Here is an 18,853-nt window from a genome sequence, read left to right as displayed (position 1 = left end):
CACCAGCAGCCCCAAGCAGCTATTCAGAACAGCCTGCCTGTTCCCAGTAAAACCGCTCTTCTAGTTATGTAGCACAACACCGTAAATTTAACAAAGCTGCAGAAAAATGTATTTGACACTATATAGATTCAAATAAATATTTATGCAGATTTATAAACAGTGCTCTAGACAGGCAATTGAAAGTATAAAATATGTTTATTTCAATTATATACAGCTCAGTACATTTTGATATACATCTTGAAATTTTGCAGTCTGTGCTTCATCAACTGTGTAACATCAACACAAAGTACAGCCTTCCATAGCCCCCTCCCCAGCTCCTCAATCCCCATTTCCCTGGGACATTCATTGCTTAAAAAATTCATTTAACCTTGTTTTAAGTATGCAAAATATGCATACTTAAAATACGCATCCCGAACACTATCAATGATGCAAGAAAAAATATACACCAATGGTATCAAAGGGTCTAATCAATACCAGTAATTCAAAGCAATCCAGCTTTTCAAAAAGGCATGGGGGCTAGTATACACAACAATCGTCTTTGGTCCAATATCCAACAAGAATTAAGACATGCAAAGTCATCTTCTTTCCAGAAAGGAAGAGGTAAGAATTTTTCAGAGACAAAAACATTCTTTCAGAATCATAGTTTTCAAAAAAAATACAATGCAGTAAGGAAATGCAACTTTAAACAAAAATATACTTGGAAAAATAGATATTTAATATATTCATAGCTAGGCAGTACTTGATAGCAAGTTGAAGTACACATTACAGTGTATATTGACACTTTCTTCAGAAAAAATAAACCCATGTGAGACATGGTGCAAAAGGCCTATTGTGGTACAAAGTGCCTAGAAGTAAACACGTATATATTCATTCCTTTCAGCAAACTAAGACCTGTATGTTACATTTTCCTCAAACTGTTCTTCCAAAGTGTTTAGACTATGCAGATTCACAGTGATCTAACTATACTTTGGAATATGACCATATTAGAAATACACACCAAGTGAAATAAGAGTATCTTTTCCACAGTAAAAAATAAATTGGTTCCAAGGCTTTAATAATGCAGAAAGAAGTTTCAACATCAGATCAGTGTTGCTGATCTACCGAGTTCCTTCATGAAGTGTTAATGTGCTTCCTGTAGACCTAATGCATGTAAGTACGCAGAAGTATGCATATAAGTTCAAAGGTCCAATGCACATAAGTACATTCAAGACACCTATCATCTAGGCTAGACAAAAATATAATTTCCTATAGAAATTCCTCAGCAGCAGTTATCCACACTAAAAGTACTTTAATTGCAAGACAGTCTGAATAGTTGATTTGCAAAGCTTGCTCTTTTGGTGATAAAACTTTTAACCTGAGAAACAGCAAACCAAACCCATGCACGATTACTTATGGCTAGGTATGTCAGTGAATAATTTAATACTTGCATAATTACCACTTCATATAACGTTGTATTATGATGAGAGTTACCTATAAAGACAAAACTTTAAGCGTATTCCTAAGGTCTGATGTATTGTGCAAAGTGCATGCTTCTGTACTGGGGCTGATCAAATGGCATATAACTCATGTAGTCTTGAGACTTTGAACTTATGATATTGTACAGTCATCTCTGGATTTACCCTTACCCCTTCTACCACCCTGCAAATCCTCCTTGCTTTCATCCTTGTTATTGTCAGCACTTTCCAAATCCTGTTCCAAAACTTTTTCATCTGGTATTTTTCCCACTTTAGTAGAGTTTGATGATTTGATTTCATCTTCCATCACATCAGTCTTCTCATCAGTTTTCCATGATGATTCCCCTTGCAAGAGCCCTGTTTCTTCAAGCTCATCTCCTTCTTTATGCTGCAAGCTGTCATCTTCAGTTTCTATTTTGTTTGTTCCTTCTCCAGCTTCACCTGTTTGGGCAATTTTTCCAACAGCACCATTTGCTCCACCACCCTCTTCTTTCTGTGTATCAGCTTTCTCTCCATCACATTTTTCACCAGTTTCTAGTATCTGTTTTGACTCCTCATCAAAATCAAATGCATCACCATCATCTTCCAGTCCTTCCTCTGCTTGACCCTCCAGTTCAACTTTTTCACTAACATTTTCATCCTGCTCTGCTTTCTGTGCCAGGGAATTATCTGCACCTTCCTCAGAAACAAATCCACCACCATGGTGGCCTGCAAGCTTTAAGTCTTGCTCATTTTCTTCCAGTGTTTCTTTATCAACTTTGTTTTCAGCAGTTACACTAACAACTACAGCTGACTCCTCTTTGGATTCACCTTCCTCTTGTTTAACTACATTCTGCACTTCGTGGTCTAAAGGGGTATTTTTCTCTCCCACTGTATCCCCCATTGTTTCTTCATTACACTGAACTGTTTGAACTTCTACCTCTGGCTTTAAATCTTCTACCCATTCTCTCCTACTTCCCTTTTCCTTCCCAGACTCATCCCCTGTTTCCAATTCTGACTTCTTAATTTTGTCATCTAAAAGACTTGGGTCTAAACTGGTTTCCTGAGCCATCGCCTCCTTCACAACGTCTGTGTCTGGCTCTGCCTGCTGCAGCACACTTTCTTTTCCCTCAGTAATACAGCCTACAGCCTCCACAGATGCCTTATCTTGCCTACCTGTTCCTGCAGAATCTGAACACATCTCTAACTCTTTTACTAATACTGCCTTCTGTCTGTCCATTTTAGCCGTAGCATTTTCAAGCTCAGTTTTATTTTGCATGTTTTGTTCCTCTGATGATGCTGAAGAACTGTCCTCTGAAAAAACTGGTTGGATATGTGCCTGATATCCTCCACCTTCCTTTTCAGTTGTATCTGCTGGGACACCACTTTCACATCGTCGTGTCTCCTCCAAACCCACAGACTCTGTTTCCCTTGTCTGAATCTGAGCTGCGTTTCCAACCTCATTTTCTTCTTCAGCTCTATAACCTGCCGTTTCATCGGTTCTTGCATCAGTGCAGCCTTTGCTTTCAGCAAGTTTTTCCTCCAAGACATTTGTAACCTTGTTTTCAGCACTTTCTTCTGAATGCTGGAGTTCTTCAGTGTGACTCTCCACATTTACCTCTTTGCTAAGCATGCCTGCTAGTGTAATCTCTGGTAGCCCTGCCTGGTCAGAAACCAGCTCACAGCTCTCACTTGTAATGTCAGCTTCTTGATCCATTTCATTATCACTCAAGGCACACCTAGTTTTAAGATCCTCTTGTTCTTCCTGTTTGGGTGCAGCGTATTCCAGTTCATGCTCTGTACTGAAGTCACCATGCATTTCCTGAGGAGTCTCAAAAATCCGATGAACTTGCAGAGCACCCAGATCAGAGTTCTGATTTATCCTTGCATTTAAGTCACAGTGTTCAGCCTCCATACTAACAGGCTGCTGGACCTTTCTCAAATCATCTGTGTCACTATCACCATTTGAAGAAGTGCTCCCTGATACACGTTCAGTAAGGCTTACAATTTGTTCTGTACACCTACTGTCTGATAACATCACTGTTGACAAGGCATCACATTCTTCAACCATTTTTTCTGCCTTTGCATTTTCATCAGCATGCAATGTCTGTACTTCCTGCTCCTCAGACTCCTCTCTGTGTTCCTCATGCTCAGTATTCTGCAAGATTTCTCTTTTCCCCACATCCTCCAAAATCTCATTTTTCATGTCCACTTCATTGGCTTTGCCTAAAAGACCATTGAGAAAGTTGAAGGGACCAGACCACTGCACTTACCTCCCCATTTAAAACCCGAAAGAGAATGAATCAAAGAATAGGTTAATAAGAGATCAGCTTTTGCCAATTACGTGAGGCAAAGCAGCGATTGAATTAGTAAGGGTCTGGGGTTTTTGATCAGTGAAATTCACCACCACCCTCTCAAAGCAAGAAGTCTCTGGTGCTGGCTTGTATCTTCATAAAGTAAAAAATTTATGCTCTTGGCTGTGTGAATTACAGCTTTTGTAGATGAGAACAACTGTTTCAAGCAGTGCAATTTAACAGTAATACCTGCAGATGTAACACTAGAAGTAAAGATGATTTTTCCCTCAGCACTGCTCTCTACAGCTTTAACCCTGACACCACTTTATGCATGCATGAATGTCTGATGCCATTATAATGAAGCAATGAAAGATTATTCTGTAATATTTTGCTCCTAAGTATCATAAACAGGCATCATCAGTGATGCATCATGACAAACTGAACATAAAATCTGATTGGCAAGCAAATGGTTCAGCTGTTTAGCATTACCAACACCAATCAAAGCTCAAGTACTTAGTGGCCCTTACAGCCACTTCATCCACCCAAAGGGATGGGAACTTCTGTGGGGTTTTTTGGATATAAACTTTACCTTTTTTTTTTTATTTTAGGTAACAGCTTTTCTTCAACTTAGATTTAGAAGCAACGGATATAAAAACAAATGTTTGTGGTTTCAGCAGTTAGCTTTTGGGTCTATGTTGTAGCTATTTCAAAAAAACAGGATAAGGAGAGTTAGAAAACGTATTACACTTAAAAATACACCCTTACCTTGGTTTTCATGTTCTGTATTGTTTCCACACAAAAACTGATTAAGAAAAAACAGCTCGAAGCAAGGTAACTTGCATTTACAACAGTTGGCTGCCTGTTGCTATTTATTAGCATGTTCATTTAGAAAAACAAACAAAACACCCCCCATAACCAAATGTATTATTTCCTTTCCTTACACTAGTATAAAAGTTTCAGAGTGGCCATTCACCACAACTGTGTAAAAAGAGTGTTTTTGCCAGCCAGATTTCTCCTTCCTAATGCTATCCATCTTGTTTCTGTTCTTTGAATTTAAGTGTTAAACCAACAAGTAAAAAATGAGTAAGTATTATGATTAACTGCTTAATAGTACAGCACTGTTGTTCAGCAGACACTTGCAGTTCTCCTGTATATCAATGAACCAACGTACAAGTTCTTTATAGGAAACTAAAAAGCTTTTTTTCCTGATTCTTTAAGGTATGTGCTGAAAAATATTGCACAACAGTAGGATTATTCTGGGACAATTTTCAGATGCAGGGTTTAAACAGTAATCTCAATGATGGCTACTTATCTGTAATGGAATATTTGTATTTTCGTCCTTTGTTGCCTTGAATGGGAAATGAACCCTGCCTTTGCAGGAAACTGCACAACATACTTGAAGTGGTAATCGATATTAAGCAGAAAAATGCACAGGAAGTGATTCAACAAGTAGCATGCTGCGTGATGCGTTAATTGTCCCACTAACAAATGCCCAAACTCCAAGCAAAGATGAATGAATGGATGGATGGACAGACAGGAAGACATGAAGGGACAATACAGCACTTACCTAGCGTCCCATCTCCTCCTGCCTTTAATGCCTGAGTTGTGCCTGGAACAGTCTTGGAAGAATCCAAGTGTCCTTCATTATCAGGAATGTCTGACGTCTCCCCGTTGGTGGCTATGTCAGAGTCTGGGATTATTCCATGTTTCTGTGGAGAAGCAAAAGCAATGCTTTAGAGCCTGCTGCTCAGAAAGGGGAGGATTGTTCAAGTGTTCTTGATATTCTGAATAAACAATTGCTTTAATTGCTCCATTAAACATGGCTGGAAGTCAGAAAAGAGCACAGAATATTACAGTTCTCAGTTTAGCCTTTATGATAGAAAGCATGTGATCCCAGGTTTTTTGTAAATGTAAATCTGCTGCATAAAGTGTCCCTCAGAGAAGCATCTCCCACAAAAGCAACTACTTAATACTATAGTCTATACTAAAAGCTCACAGTCAATATTAGAGGGAAGGACTTCATACTGAAAATCCCTGAAATAGCAACTTACAGGACACATGGAATCGCTGCTAGTGAGCTAGATTTACGTTTTCTGCAAAAACATACAGGAGGAAAAGGTCAACAGTGGAATATAAGTTTATTTTATTCCTCTTGCATACCTTCAGTTGCTCCTTCAGCACAACCACTTCATCTCTAAGGTCATCCCGCTCACTCCTTATGGAATCAAAGAAATCTTTCTGCCTCTCTAATGCCTGAGTTCCCAACACAGACAGAGGGCGAGGAGATATGAAGAAAGGAAGGGAGACAAGTAAAGACCATGAACAGCAAGTGTAAACAAGCATGAGTAGATTTAAGATATTCGCAGACTGATGGAATCAGCATGTATGAAAAAGGTAAAGTTTACAGGTTAAAGGACCAAGTTTACAAACACACAGATAAGCTTCAAATCCAAGAAATGCACAGCTTATTCAATAACCAGGAATTCCTGCTAAAGACATCCAGAGTCCAATCTTTCATTAGGGATCCTTCAAATGAGGATCCGCTTTTCATTCTTCTCTGCTAGACAAGTTAATTCATGTCCTTATTACTTCAACACACACCTTGAAAACCCAGTGCCATTCCCAAGTGTTAATAGAAGGGAATGAAAGTGGATTTTAATAGCCCTTTTATTCCATGGGCTACCACCATGGGTGCAGTAGATCTCAATTAACTTGCAAGCTGCCATTAAGTCATCTTTAGACTGGGACGTACCATGTGCAAATGCATATTTTGCTACTGAATCCCCCCCAATAGGTCTATGTAAGTACAAACGGAACAGAAACAGAAATTAAACAATTTGGAGTTGCAAGTTGCTGGACATCGTAAGCACGGGCAAGTTATCAGATTTCTTTCTCTTATATTCAGAAAGTCTTTCAGTGCCCATGGTTAGAAAAGAAAGCCATGCTTTTCTTTAAGAGTGGGTTTCCATTTGGCTTTGATGGAGTGTGGGAAGGGATGAGAAGCAAGGGAGACATGGAGGCTTTCATCCCAATAGCCCATAAATAGCTCTGTTGCGTCTTCATCCCACTCCAGTTTCTGCTCAGTCTGCAGATTACATCTGAATAAGCGAAAATTCAGTGCTGATGGAATTGCGTTATAAATAGCACTTCCTTTCTCAATATGGCAAATACAAATTATGCATCACAGCAAATAAATTACCCTAGGTTTTGAAATCAGACCAGCTGCTAAATTCTTCTTGGATTTTATGATACTGGCCAAAGACAAAATTTGCTATTTGCTAGTTCACGGGTAATTTAGTAAGACAGCCACACCAAGCAAGGTCACTGAGGAGGATTTTATTCATGAGGTTTTGCAAAAGCGGGATCAGCTGGAGAATGACAGTGCCACTCTGAATGCATTTCAGAAGCTGACAGTCCTACCCCTATTTTTTTGTCTTTCCACTCTATTGTCTCCTGAAGATCAGAAATTTCCCTGACATAGCTCTGCTGTTTCTGTTGCAGCTGTTGGATTTCCTGAGAGACGGGAGCAAAACAAGAAGACAGAAAGCAGGTAACAGATTAACAAAGAAGGTCAAGATTGCAGTGATGCCAAAGAATGAAAAAAGTGCTAAAGAGTATCTGCATGCACAGGTTCACAGTTTCTGACATCTCAGCTAAGCCTATGCTCCTGAAAATAATCTTACTGTCCATGAAATGACTTAAAACAAGTTAGACCGTTCCATCAGTTTCCCCTGCATCTCCACAAACAGCTGTTCAAAACACAGCTTGTATCATCTTACGGACAAGGCAAAACAGTCCAACTTCAGATAATACTTATGAAAGTATTATTTCCATTAGCCAGCTCTGAACCTGTTCAGCCTGACATACTAAGATTTCTTCAGGTGAGATATTTGAGTAGGGAATAAAATTCTCCATGCTTCACCTTCTACACTCCTACTGCTAACCGCCAACACACCAATCAAAGAAGTCATAAAAAAAAAAGTTACTTACTGCAAGCATTTCTTCTCTTTGCTTCAAAGCCTCTTTGATTTCTGTGAACTGAAACTGCAATATGCTATGAGCATGCTTCTCCCTCTCAAATTCCTATGAATAATGAAATATTAATTACATTTTTATTAATCAAAAATAGCATCCCACAGGAAAAAAGAGAAAATAAACCTAAACACAATGAAAATGTTTACTACAATGCAATTCTTGAATATTCCTCTAATCACCGTCCCACAAGAGTACAATTTTTATCTTATTTGTCCTTTTTTCAAGAAAGTATTATTCCATAAAATATAGAAATGACAGACATAGTTTAGCCAGTTTCATAAGCTAGGCAGCAGGCTGGCCATCAATAGCTCTTACACTTAGGTCCTACAGACTTCAGAGATGAATGGATGGGAATTTAACCCAATCTTTCTACACAGCTGTGTCCTAAAAGTTACCTAGACATTGTGGACTCTAAAAAACCAAAAAACCAAAATAAACCCCCACACTATCTTCTAGGAACTATGTGTTTTGAAGTGCACTAGGTCAAATGCCCCAAGCTAAAATGCCAGTTCTGAACAGCTAACGTAAGCCACAGCTTATTATTTAACACCAACTCACTGTCAGATGCTGCACATAAAACTTAACAACACTCAACCACATAGCTGCCTTAACTATATAAACTGCACAACTCTCTCAGAGGGCTTTGGAAGAGACTCTCTAAAAATGCTCCAGAAGTCACTATGAACCAATCTTTTGTATTTATTTTAAAAATGGGATATAAAAGGACATGTGATAATATCAATGTAGCTTTACTATATAAAAACATTTCTTCACTTCTTCAGCAATTGCTTTATAACACAGGAACTTAGGGATGATTCCCATATTTACGATCACAAAACACACGATGTGCTGCTATTCCACTTGCTTTCACAATAACTAAAACAGTTTAAATAAAACTTATTTAAAATCTTGAATAGTAATTAAGTTGTCTCCTCCCAAAGGTCTCTGCCCCCCCCCCCCCAACACCCCTCTGTTAAATAACATGCCATAGGTATATACATACTTTACTTTTTTCTTCATATTGCCGCCTGGATTCTGCCAGCTGTTCTTCTAACTCTAAGAGTGCATCCTTCAGGGTATCTACTTGGTACATGAAATTTGTTTTTTCATTGTCTAGTTGAGCATTTGACACCATAGCCTTTTTATACTTCTCTTCAACTTCGGCTAGAGAGTCCTGCAAAGAATAAGCAGCCACAGAGTCAGTTATAAAGGACACTTTGCCAGTCAAGACCTTCAACAAGAAAATTAAATACTAAACCACAAGAATGTTAATTACTCCTATGGAAACCAACGCCAATCATGTGCTAGAGAGGCTTACCAACTTTCTCAAGGTGAGGATGGCCTCCCCTCTGTTCCCACCAGACTTCTGTCTACAAGCAAGGAACCTTACCTCAGGATGGATAAAACGTTTCCTGTTCTCTGCTGCTTCAGCTTCTGCCTTCTCAGGGTTTTCTTCCTTCCTCCTCCCCCCGCCCCTGCATACTGGCAGCTCAAAGCAGCTGCTCGAGATGACAAATTGGAATTTTTTTTTTTTAAAGGTAAACTGGCCTTGATATAAGATCATTTTAGATGCCTTAGGCCTGAAATTAATGCATTTCACAGAAATTTCAGGGATCCCTGCAGTGTGAGAACCAGTAAATACACTGACTCAGGAATTAGAATTTGCTGTGAAAAAGCTGCAGCTTTTGGGACCTGATGCATCATTTTTCATTAGGTTTCCTATCTCACAACCCTTCTTCACAAATTTACTCTGTAAGATACAATACCCAGCGTCTTGAAAACCCCTCCTATCAACTTGACCTGAATATAAGATACGGAGATATTTATAAAAACAAATGATGGCAAAATAAAGATCAAGGTGATTTTCCATATCGTGTGGTCAAATTTTGCACTATTTTAATACAGAAATAAAAGTGTTACATAAACAGTGCCAATACACAAACAAGGAGGACACTCACATCAACGTTTTAGTTTAGAGGTCAAGCAACTTCTCTTGGAACTTAAGTAATTCTAATAATTCCATCTAAAAGCAGAGGTGAGTTTCATATACTCCCTTTAACACGGGTGACAGTTATGAGACAAAATTAAGTCTGAATCAGTTTAGTTCACATTTCTATTAACAAATAAGATAATTTCTCTTTAAGGACATGAATTTGTACAGTTCCAAACACAAACTGTGTTTTGGTGCACTTTCCAGCCCAAGGATGAGAAACACCAAGCACAGGAAAGCCACCAGGATTTGGAAACGGCCGTATAATGCAGCCTCAGAAATTTGCTGAAAAGGAAGTATATGCAAGTTAGAAGTTAAGGCAGTTGCTGCACCACTCCTCCAGCATGCTGTTGTGTTGCCTTGGCATCAAGCGATGCAGCCTAGGTACAAATCACCACAAAAGGCAGCCTAAGGGACATGAACTGAAAAGTGCCCTGCAAGTTTTATGTACTGTGATTATTTTGCTGCACCTGCTACACAGTGATCAGTGGAAAAAACAGATTTTACAGGAAAAGGGCCAAACTCCTCTTTTTCCATTGACAACTCAAGATGGCAGCATCTTCACCTGTCACAGCACCGAGCAGATGACACAGTCTGCAATTAATGCTGATAAACGCTGCATTACACACTTGGATTTCTACACACATATTTGTAAGACTGCCTTTTCCAAAAAACGCAGCTGATGTTGCTGCTCATTTATGAAGCGGTGGTACACAGATGCACAAGTTAGTTGTTGCACCAAAACCCCTTTACAGCTTCATGGAAGTAGTAAGCACTCCTTTAGTGCCAACTGAGATAGAAGAGTGTGCAGTTTTTACAATAATTGTTTAAGGGTGTCTTCTGTGATCTAAATATGAAAACAGAATGACAGTTGCCACCTCACATGCACAACTTTTCAAAGGCATGCTAGACCTTATCAAAACAAAAACATACAAGCTTTTAAACTCCGATTTTTTATAGCACTGCAGGACATGACTTCTAGTTCATCTTCCAATATTGGGAAGTTTCCTGGATTAGGAAACTATTAAAAAAACCCAATAATTTCAATTTGCTAACAAAATTATCACCTTCTCAAAACAATAAAAATGGCATGCAACAAATAGTAATCAGCAGCCTTTCAGTTAACATTTGGAAGCATTTCTCACCACAATCAGTCCAGGTCATAACAGATACTTTTCCAGTTAATGAGATGCTTTTCACACAATTTACAACCCCTCCCAGAAGCACAGCATGCAAGGTCAGTTCTAGGTCCCACACTGACTCTCTGAATGTTTAGCTAGTGTTAATGATCACATTCCCAGTCTGCAGTAAACCAGTACCTTCATTTCTTTCAGTCCCTGCATGTATTTGCCTTCTACATCCTGAATCTGGTCCTTTAACTCATAGATATCCTGAGAGAAACGGCGAGAAACATGAATGATGCCACTGAAACTAAGGGGCAGAAGTGCAGCTGAGAGGGAACAGCAAGTATGCAAAATTCTCATTTAAGTATTTCTACCGCACAGATTAAGGGGTTTGATCCTAACCTGAAGCCTTGCCAGACTTTGACATTTCTTGCTTAGAAGTTTATGCTAATTCTGCTCTTCTTGACTGGAAAACATGAAATCTTCAATGTTAAGGACAACACACAGACCCAGCTTCAAAGCCTCCAACAATTACATACTCCAGCCATACAGCCCTTCTCAACCCCTTTCACTGATTATCACCCTCTTTGAGGAATTCTGGTATTAAGGGTGAGGGCTGCCAAAGCAAGCCTGAAACATCTGTACTAGAGATACAGGAAAGACTATGAAAACTGTATGTCACACAAAATTTAATTGTAAGCCCTATTTCACACTGTCTCTTCTCTTTTGTCCTCGGTCACCAGCAAATGGCTCTCTTTCAGCTGTTTCACAATGCTGAAACTGGAACAGACCTGCTTGTATCTGAAGTCCTAATACAAATTCCAGGTGTTTTAACTGGCTGCCATTTCAGAAGAGTTGCAAGTCACATGCATGAAGGTTAACCAAATTGAGATTCCCCATTTAAAATAGTCTTCAGGATGGAGCATTTAAAAACAGATTACAAAAACAATATAGCTGTGGAAAACAATATAGCTGTGAACTACTCAGAACAGCACCTGATACGAACACTGGATCACATAGTTATAGGCTATTCAAATGTGTCTAACTCCACAGAATCATGAATTAGATTACAAAATACAGCCCCCTCCTCAAATTAGCATCCAGTAAGTGCAGCGCTTCTTGCATTATTTCAGTCCTATCAGTGTGCTATATTGAGTCCACTTCCTATTTCATTACATTAGGATAAGATGTGTCTGTTATTATCAGCCTGTTCTGCTATCACATGCTGTAGGACTTTACACAAATAATCCCGTGATACACACTAGCTTCCAGCAGCATCTCTCTAATAAAGCTATTCACTTGCCATTTACAGCATACGATGCATTTTGTCAGAACTATCAGGAGTAGGAGACAAGCCAGTTTCTTTTTTGGAAAGAAGTCTAAAGGATATTTAATAATTTATGCTAGTCTGAAGTATTTCTCACCTTTATTTCTCTAATAGATGCTTCTGTATCAGCTGAGATGGATGTATCCCCACTGCCTCTTCGTGAAGAAGTCCCACCCAGAGAAGCTAAGGTAGCTGCTGATAAACTTGAGACAGTACGCGCTCCCTACAATTACACACAGTCAAAAATGGTTATAACTTTTTTTTTCTAGATACATTGTTTTTTTGTATGTTTTTCGAGGGGTGGGGGGTGCGTGATTTTTTTTTTTATTTGAGGGGGAGATTGTTTTTTGGTTTTTTTTTTATTTTGTTTTTGTTTTTTTTTTTTAATTACACACATTACGCTAGCACTTGCACTTCTAAAGATTCTATTAAAATGTAGCTGTCTACCAAGAAAAATCAAAAGATCAAGATTTAACAAGGGAAACTAATGAGTAAAGGCAGATCAGATGTATTTAAGCACTACTGTAAGAGGAGTTTGCATGACTCAGCTTCTAATAATTAATGCTTAATTAGACAAAATCTTTCTTTAGGGGCCAGTATCATCTTGCCAGATATTTTCAAAACTTGTAATAATACATTTTTTAGATGCTTTTGCCTACCTCCCAAGCTCCTCTCCTTTCATGGACATGTAGCTACTCTGCAGCAGTAGCCACATGAACTGTTTTACTGTACTGAGGGTTTGCATTAAGCCAATTTCTCACTACTGCAGTATCTTCCTCTTTTTTTATCATTATTTTTTTTGCATAATACCATAACTACAATCTAATAAACAAACACAGTATTCATGTGGCTTAGCCTAAAGTAATTTCAGCCAACTGCTGTTGATGGTCAACTACTTAACATCTGAATGACCAGAGGTTGAAAAGTTTGTCCTCAAAAATGCAGTAGTAGTAGAAGGCTCCTACAATTCAAATCCACAATGGATTTTATAGAAGATTTCTGTACATTTACTGCGAGTTCTACCTACGAAAAAGAACGTGAAGAAAGAACTATTGCGAGAATAATTCTTAAGATCCTTCTTACCTTCTCAAAGTCTTTTTCTGGCCTTTCCTCAATCTGTAAAACAAACATTTAGAGGGAATCATTAATATAATCAATAAAGGACAAAAGACGGCAGTAAGATATCACAAAGGGAATTCTTAAACCTGTAAAAAACTTCTCATTAGCAATTTCTAGCCCCTCAAAAACAGCCAGCTTGCTCAGAACAGCAGCGTCCTGGCTGTTCTCTCAGGGCGCAAGGCTGGATAATTCACCCCAAATGTCTAAGCAGTAGGTAATTAAGTAGAATATACTTATCGATAAAAACCAATTTGGTCTATTAAGTAAGACAGAGGAATACTTTTTTCCCCCTGATATTCTACATCACAATGTTTCAAACATGAAGATGGCAAGCATTCTATGAGTTAACAGTGCAAGAATACAGAGACTTACACAGGCATGAACTCAAAGCCACAGATATCTTTCCCTGGACATAAAGCCAGCTGCAGGCAACTGCTGTGCTGACATATGCAGCTACCACTGTTTACTTTAGAACAATTTAAAAAACATGCCTCAAATGAACCCCAAATAGCAATTTACTTAAGTAGAGAGGTTAAGTTTTTTTAACTGAAAGATCAAGAGATTTCCAGACCAAGTCAGCTTCTTGAAATTACATTTTTTATGGCTCTTAACTTAAAAAAAAGGGCTACCTCTGAAGCCTGCTAGTACATTCCCCCCTGTTTCCAAAAGCAAGGTACCAAGTTAGACTTGAAGGTCTGTACTGTGTCTGCACCACTCCCAAAAGAACAGGGGAAAAAAAAAAAAAAAAAGAAAAAAAAAGAAAAGAGAAAAAAAAGAAAAAAAAAGAAATCTAAAGCTTAAATCTTCTGGTTAGTATTCTCTGCTTGCGACAAATGGTGACTGTGACTTCAAGCAAAGATCCAAGTAAGGCTGAGACTACAAAAACCCGTAAGACAAATATCGGGGACCAGTTCAAAGTCTAAATAAACAGCTCTTTTATTGTTTCAGTAGTTAACTGGAATTTACTGATTCAGAAGAGAGATCCTGCACTAAAACTAGTCTAGAAGAAACAAAACAGCGCCAAAGTAGCATTTAGGAGTACAGAAAATTACCATGGATACAGACAGCTTAAATACTTAAAAGGAAATTACCGGGCAAAACCCGCAAACAACCTGAGCAGATTTCTTTCTCCTTGATGGGAACCATCTCTTCAACTTTTTCCTGCTCTGAAACCAAATACACAAGTTCCTAAAAGCAAAAATTCCAAATCAAGTGTTTTGACATTATTCATTTTGCTGTTGAGATGGGGGGGGTAAGGAAGTATGTTTCACCACAGATTCTTTTTATAAGTACCTCCATCTAAAATGGAACTAAGTGTAAAAAGGACTGAATGAAACAAAAAGTTCAACAGAACTCAAAAGTCCAGATGTCAGCCTCTTCTGGAAACATTCAGCACCACGGTCAAGATGGTTTCCCAAAAGACTTCTGGAAAATTAACAGCTTCCCCAGATAAAGAGACAAGAGACAAAGGGAACAGTGTTTTTGAATTGGATGGAAAAAAAAAAAAGTAAAAAATCAAGAGAGAACTGATTCTGGGGAAGACAGGGGACAGTTGAGGTTGAGTTGGTGAGCTTCACTGAGACATTGAAAACATACTCAAAAACTACATCTCTTTCCAACCAGTTCACATTTGGCATAGGCTTTTTTTTTTTTTTTTTTTCTCTTTGAATCACACAGAGTAATATGTGTTATTTTTCATATTACCCATGGTACCCTATCAAAAAAAATAATCCCAGGACTGAAAGGTACCTACTACAAATCAGCTTTTTACATGATAACTCATCTTATATCATAAATTCCCTATGAGTAGCATTAAGAAAATATAAAACTTAGGCTTTAAAGTAAAATAAGCCAGACTTAAAGCACTAGACAAACTTTGCAAGGACACTGAATATACAAAGTACTTGGGGGACAGGATGGACGTCTCTGACTTTGGATGCAATAAGAGAGAAGGTCACTAATGAAGGCAGAGAATCAGTTCAGACCCAATAAACAAGACGGAGTGACTTTTGCAAACAGCTTATTATTTTCATGCCAGACAACTCCAAGTGGTGGATTTGGCAGCCTCCTAGTCTGACCAAACACTGTGTTGTGGCAGTGTAAATATCGGCATGTTACCACAGATTAGTGTATACACACACACACGCACAAATCTACATCCAGAAATTGACGTACATCCTTTTGTGAAGTCAACCTTATGGGTTTCAGGGCACATCTCAAAACATTATTTTCCTTAAGCCACTTGCAGAATATCCTCTATTTTCTGAAAAAACGTGCAATCTCAGCTTTTAGTAAGATAAAGAAGGAAGCAAATATTGAGATTGTTTTAATGATGCACATATGTCAAATAAAAGCTTCCATTTACAAAGGGTAAATTGCTGAAGACAATGTGGTGACACACACATATGGCGGACGTTTCTACTCCAAGCACTCATAACCACACCTGTGAAGCTTGCAACACATTTATTGCAAAACAGTCTTTAATAATTCTCTACATCAGTGTCACCTTTAGTAATTAAAGCTATTAAGTGACTTCTAAACTTGAAGTGGTTAAAAAACCCACAACAACAAAACACCAAACCAAAAAACCCTTAGGAAATTCATTTTCCCTAGCAATGCTCTCATACATACATCTGTCTGTTGCTGTGAATGGAATACTCAGGGCACTTTCTCTTCAGACACAATAATTACCACTACCAATTTCTTCAACTATTAACATTTTAAAATTTAATCTGTTTTGAGAAAAGCCAGTTCCTCATTCTAACATAGCATCCTTTCATTACAAAGATGCTTCCTGCTACACAACACTTTTCTATGCAAAAAGTCAGTCTGAAAGAAGCAGCATTTAATTTTATGGTAACATGGCAGCGATACACCAAAAGCTGTGAAGACTGCCTTGCAGAAAGACAGAAATCTATTTTAGGTTAGTATTTTACACAGTTTTCAGTCCACTCTTATTCACAGTATCACTCCTTTAAAAAAAAAAAATAATGAATTGTGCTCTCCCCAACAGCAGTCAGCCACCAGAGGGAACTCCAGGTTTCCAGCCTTCACCTGGTCCCTGACAAGCCCTTTGGCATTCGATCCAGTAAGAAATCAAACAAAGAAAGCTCAGGAAAGATGTTTATATGTATTTGAAGTTGCGCAAAAATCTCGCCCAAAAGACTCACCTTCCATATTATCAGTCAATAAAGAATACTGTAACGATTAAACGGACTGAAAACAACCTCTCCACCTACACACTACCATAGTCAGCAAATCCCTTCACACAAATACAGCGGCTTTGGGACTTTTCCACATACAAATATGAAGGACTAACAGAATTCCTGCTAGAAGAGGGGATCAATAAAGCAATTCATAGACCTTTAATTTATAGAACATTATATCATTTTTCTTTTCCACAAGGGTATGGGTCTGTCTCTAATCACAAATTACCTTCCTCTTCACCAACAGTATGGGCAATTTGTACTTTAGTGCATAAAAAAGCAGGAAAAGGAAGTAATTTTCCAAGGAACTCCAGCACGCACAACTTTTGTTTTGGCAAGCGGAATAGGTTGCTCCCTGCGAAAAAAGTACAATGGGATCAGAGTTCAGCCTCTTCTGATAGTGATTTCGGAATAAGTCCAGAGCCACATTACAAAAATGTCAGCAATATCAGGGGCTTACCACAGCTGGAAACTTAACAAGAGCAAAATCACCCTACAAGTCTATATATGGATATATTGCCTATTTTTCCATAGATAATAAAAACATTTCAGCATAATGCTTGAAAAAGCATTTCTCTCTACTCTGCAGTCAGCTAGCAGGTTAACCCTTGAAGCTCTTTACCACCGGTGAGTGTACAGGCCAAAAGAGAGCCCCCTCAGCACTATCACAGTGCATCCAACGAGATGACTCCCAGACTGAACCTACCAAAAAGAACAGACAGCCTGGGACAGTTAAGCATTACGCTCCAGCTGCAAGTAAAGAGATCTTTAAATTAATGGAAGAATCAAGACTAAAGCACAATTTCAGCTTCCAGCCTCCTAAAGAAGGCTAGAGAAGAAAGGAAATCTGAAACACTTGCTGTTCGATAGCGCCACGTCCTGTGCTCACGTACGAGAACAGTAACTTCAGCATGTTCAGTACGTGGCTCTCACTGCTCTGCTCCATCGAAGATCTCATACTTAGATCAACTTTCTCATAAAAGCAAGGGTCCCTTTTTTTTTCAGTGACAAATCAAATTAAGATAATTTCCTGCTCTTAAAGTAGTACAGCACAGTTTGAAATGGAATTACAGCCCATAGCAAAATAAAATTCTCACAGTAGGTAGTGCTGAACACAGGATGGTGCGTATATTAAAACTAGAATTAAAAAAAAAAGAAGTATTGCAGTCAGTATAACCCCTCCTACAATCCCCATCTTACCAGTCTGATCAGCTGGGCTGGGGCAGGCGGTAACACAGAGTTCCTTCGTGTTTTTCCAGCGAGAGCCACCTTAACACTAGCAATTAGCAATCAAGCCTTTAAAAGTCAGCAGGAGAAAATCACTGCTGAAATTTGTCAGGTCTAAAGTAGATTTGTCAGAAGTATCCTCACTCAGGAATGAGTGTTACGCCAAACGTCATTGCTTAAACAAACTTATCACTCTCTGAAATGCAAGTTAGCACTGCAGCTAATCCTCACTCTGGAGGGGCCGAAAACACACCCAGACTGTCAGTGGCTGGGCCAGGATACAAGCCTGCCATAAATCCTTTAAGTGTAGAGGAGAGAAGGCAAAACCTGAGCATGCTGATAACCGCTCCCATGAAAGTTCCATCTGTTACTGTCTTCGTTTTATTACTGGTGAGAACATGATAAGCTTCTTCAAATGAAAAAAGCTATTTACAACTGTGCCTTAACGTACAACCTGAGGACTGCACACTTGCCAAGTGGCACTTGCATTTTCAGTCTTGCACTTTGTATGATCACGCTGCTGTCTCTACCAGCCCGTCTGGATGGGCTGCAGGCCAACTGCTTGTGCTTGCCGTTAAGAGTCAGCAGGGAGAGAGTTAATATGAGAGATCATGTTCTCAGGGTAGCAAAACATGTCCTCTCCTATTATTTTGCCTGCCTTTGCTCAGAAAGTCTTCAAATAAATATTGTTGTATTCTGAATCCATTTCAAATTTGTAGATAATTGTTTTTCACTAGTAGTTTAATTTAAGAAAAGAATTCCAGCAATTTATATTAAACAGCCCATCTCAGCTAAAACATGCCACTAGCCCAGGCACAAGATTTAGCTCCATTTATACAGATGGGCCCAATGTTTGCTCTCAGCAGTCTTAAGATCTGTATTTTATATCAAGTATATAGGCTTTAATATTAAACTTGTGTATCTGCAGTAACTGCAAGGACAGCAGACAATAATTACTATTAGGGATAATGGGAAAGATGTTGAAGAAAAATAATCAAACAGCAAAGTTCATGCAGATATAGTGAATTCTTAAAAATACATACAAAGATAAACAAATATGCGCACGTTGCATTTAAGTATCTTCCTAGCTTTTACTGT

General features: G+C 38.6%; 1 protein-coding gene across 22 annotated transcripts in view; it reads right to left on the bottom strand.

The window, feature by feature from the left end:
- The window catches only part of LRRFIP1 (LRR binding FLII interacting protein 1), a 112,013-nt gene that overhangs the window by 9,782 nt on the left and 83,378 nt on the right, over positions 1-18,853 (bottom strand). For 15 of the 22 annotated variants that reach the window (XM_055811453.1, XM_055811454.1, XM_055811460.1 and 12 more), the window contains 8 exons: positions 13,287-13,319; positions 12,301-12,426; positions 8,766-8,936; positions 7,718-7,810; positions 7,148-7,240; positions 5,888-5,980; positions 5,295-5,436; positions 177-3,659 (listed from right to left, as the gene is read on the bottom strand). In XM_055811453.1, the coding sequence (XP_055667428.1) occupies positions 1,588-3,659; positions 5,295-5,436; positions 5,888-5,980; positions 7,148-7,240; positions 7,718-7,810; positions 8,766-8,936; positions 12,301-12,426; positions 13,287-13,319 (2,823 nt within the window). In that variant the 3' untranslated portion in view covers positions 177-1,587. Of the gene's footprint in view, positions 1-176; positions 3,660-5,294; positions 5,437-5,887; positions 5,981-7,147; positions 7,241-7,717; positions 7,811-8,765; positions 8,937-11,071; positions 11,144-12,300; positions 12,427-13,286; positions 13,320-18,853 lie in introns of those variants that run through there. The other 7 variants (XM_055811462.1, XM_055811451.1, XM_055811459.1 and 4 more) reach the window with 4 other exon arrangements.

This window comes from Falco peregrinus, chromosome 8 (assembly GCF_023634155.1).
Source record: "Falco peregrinus isolate bFalPer1 chromosome 8, bFalPer1.pri, whole genome shotgun sequence".
NCBI lineage: Eukaryota > Metazoa > Chordata > Aves > Falconiformes > Falconidae > Falco > Falco peregrinus.
Note: the sequence above shows the minus strand (reverse complement) of the source record. Positions and strands in the feature narration are given on the sequence as shown.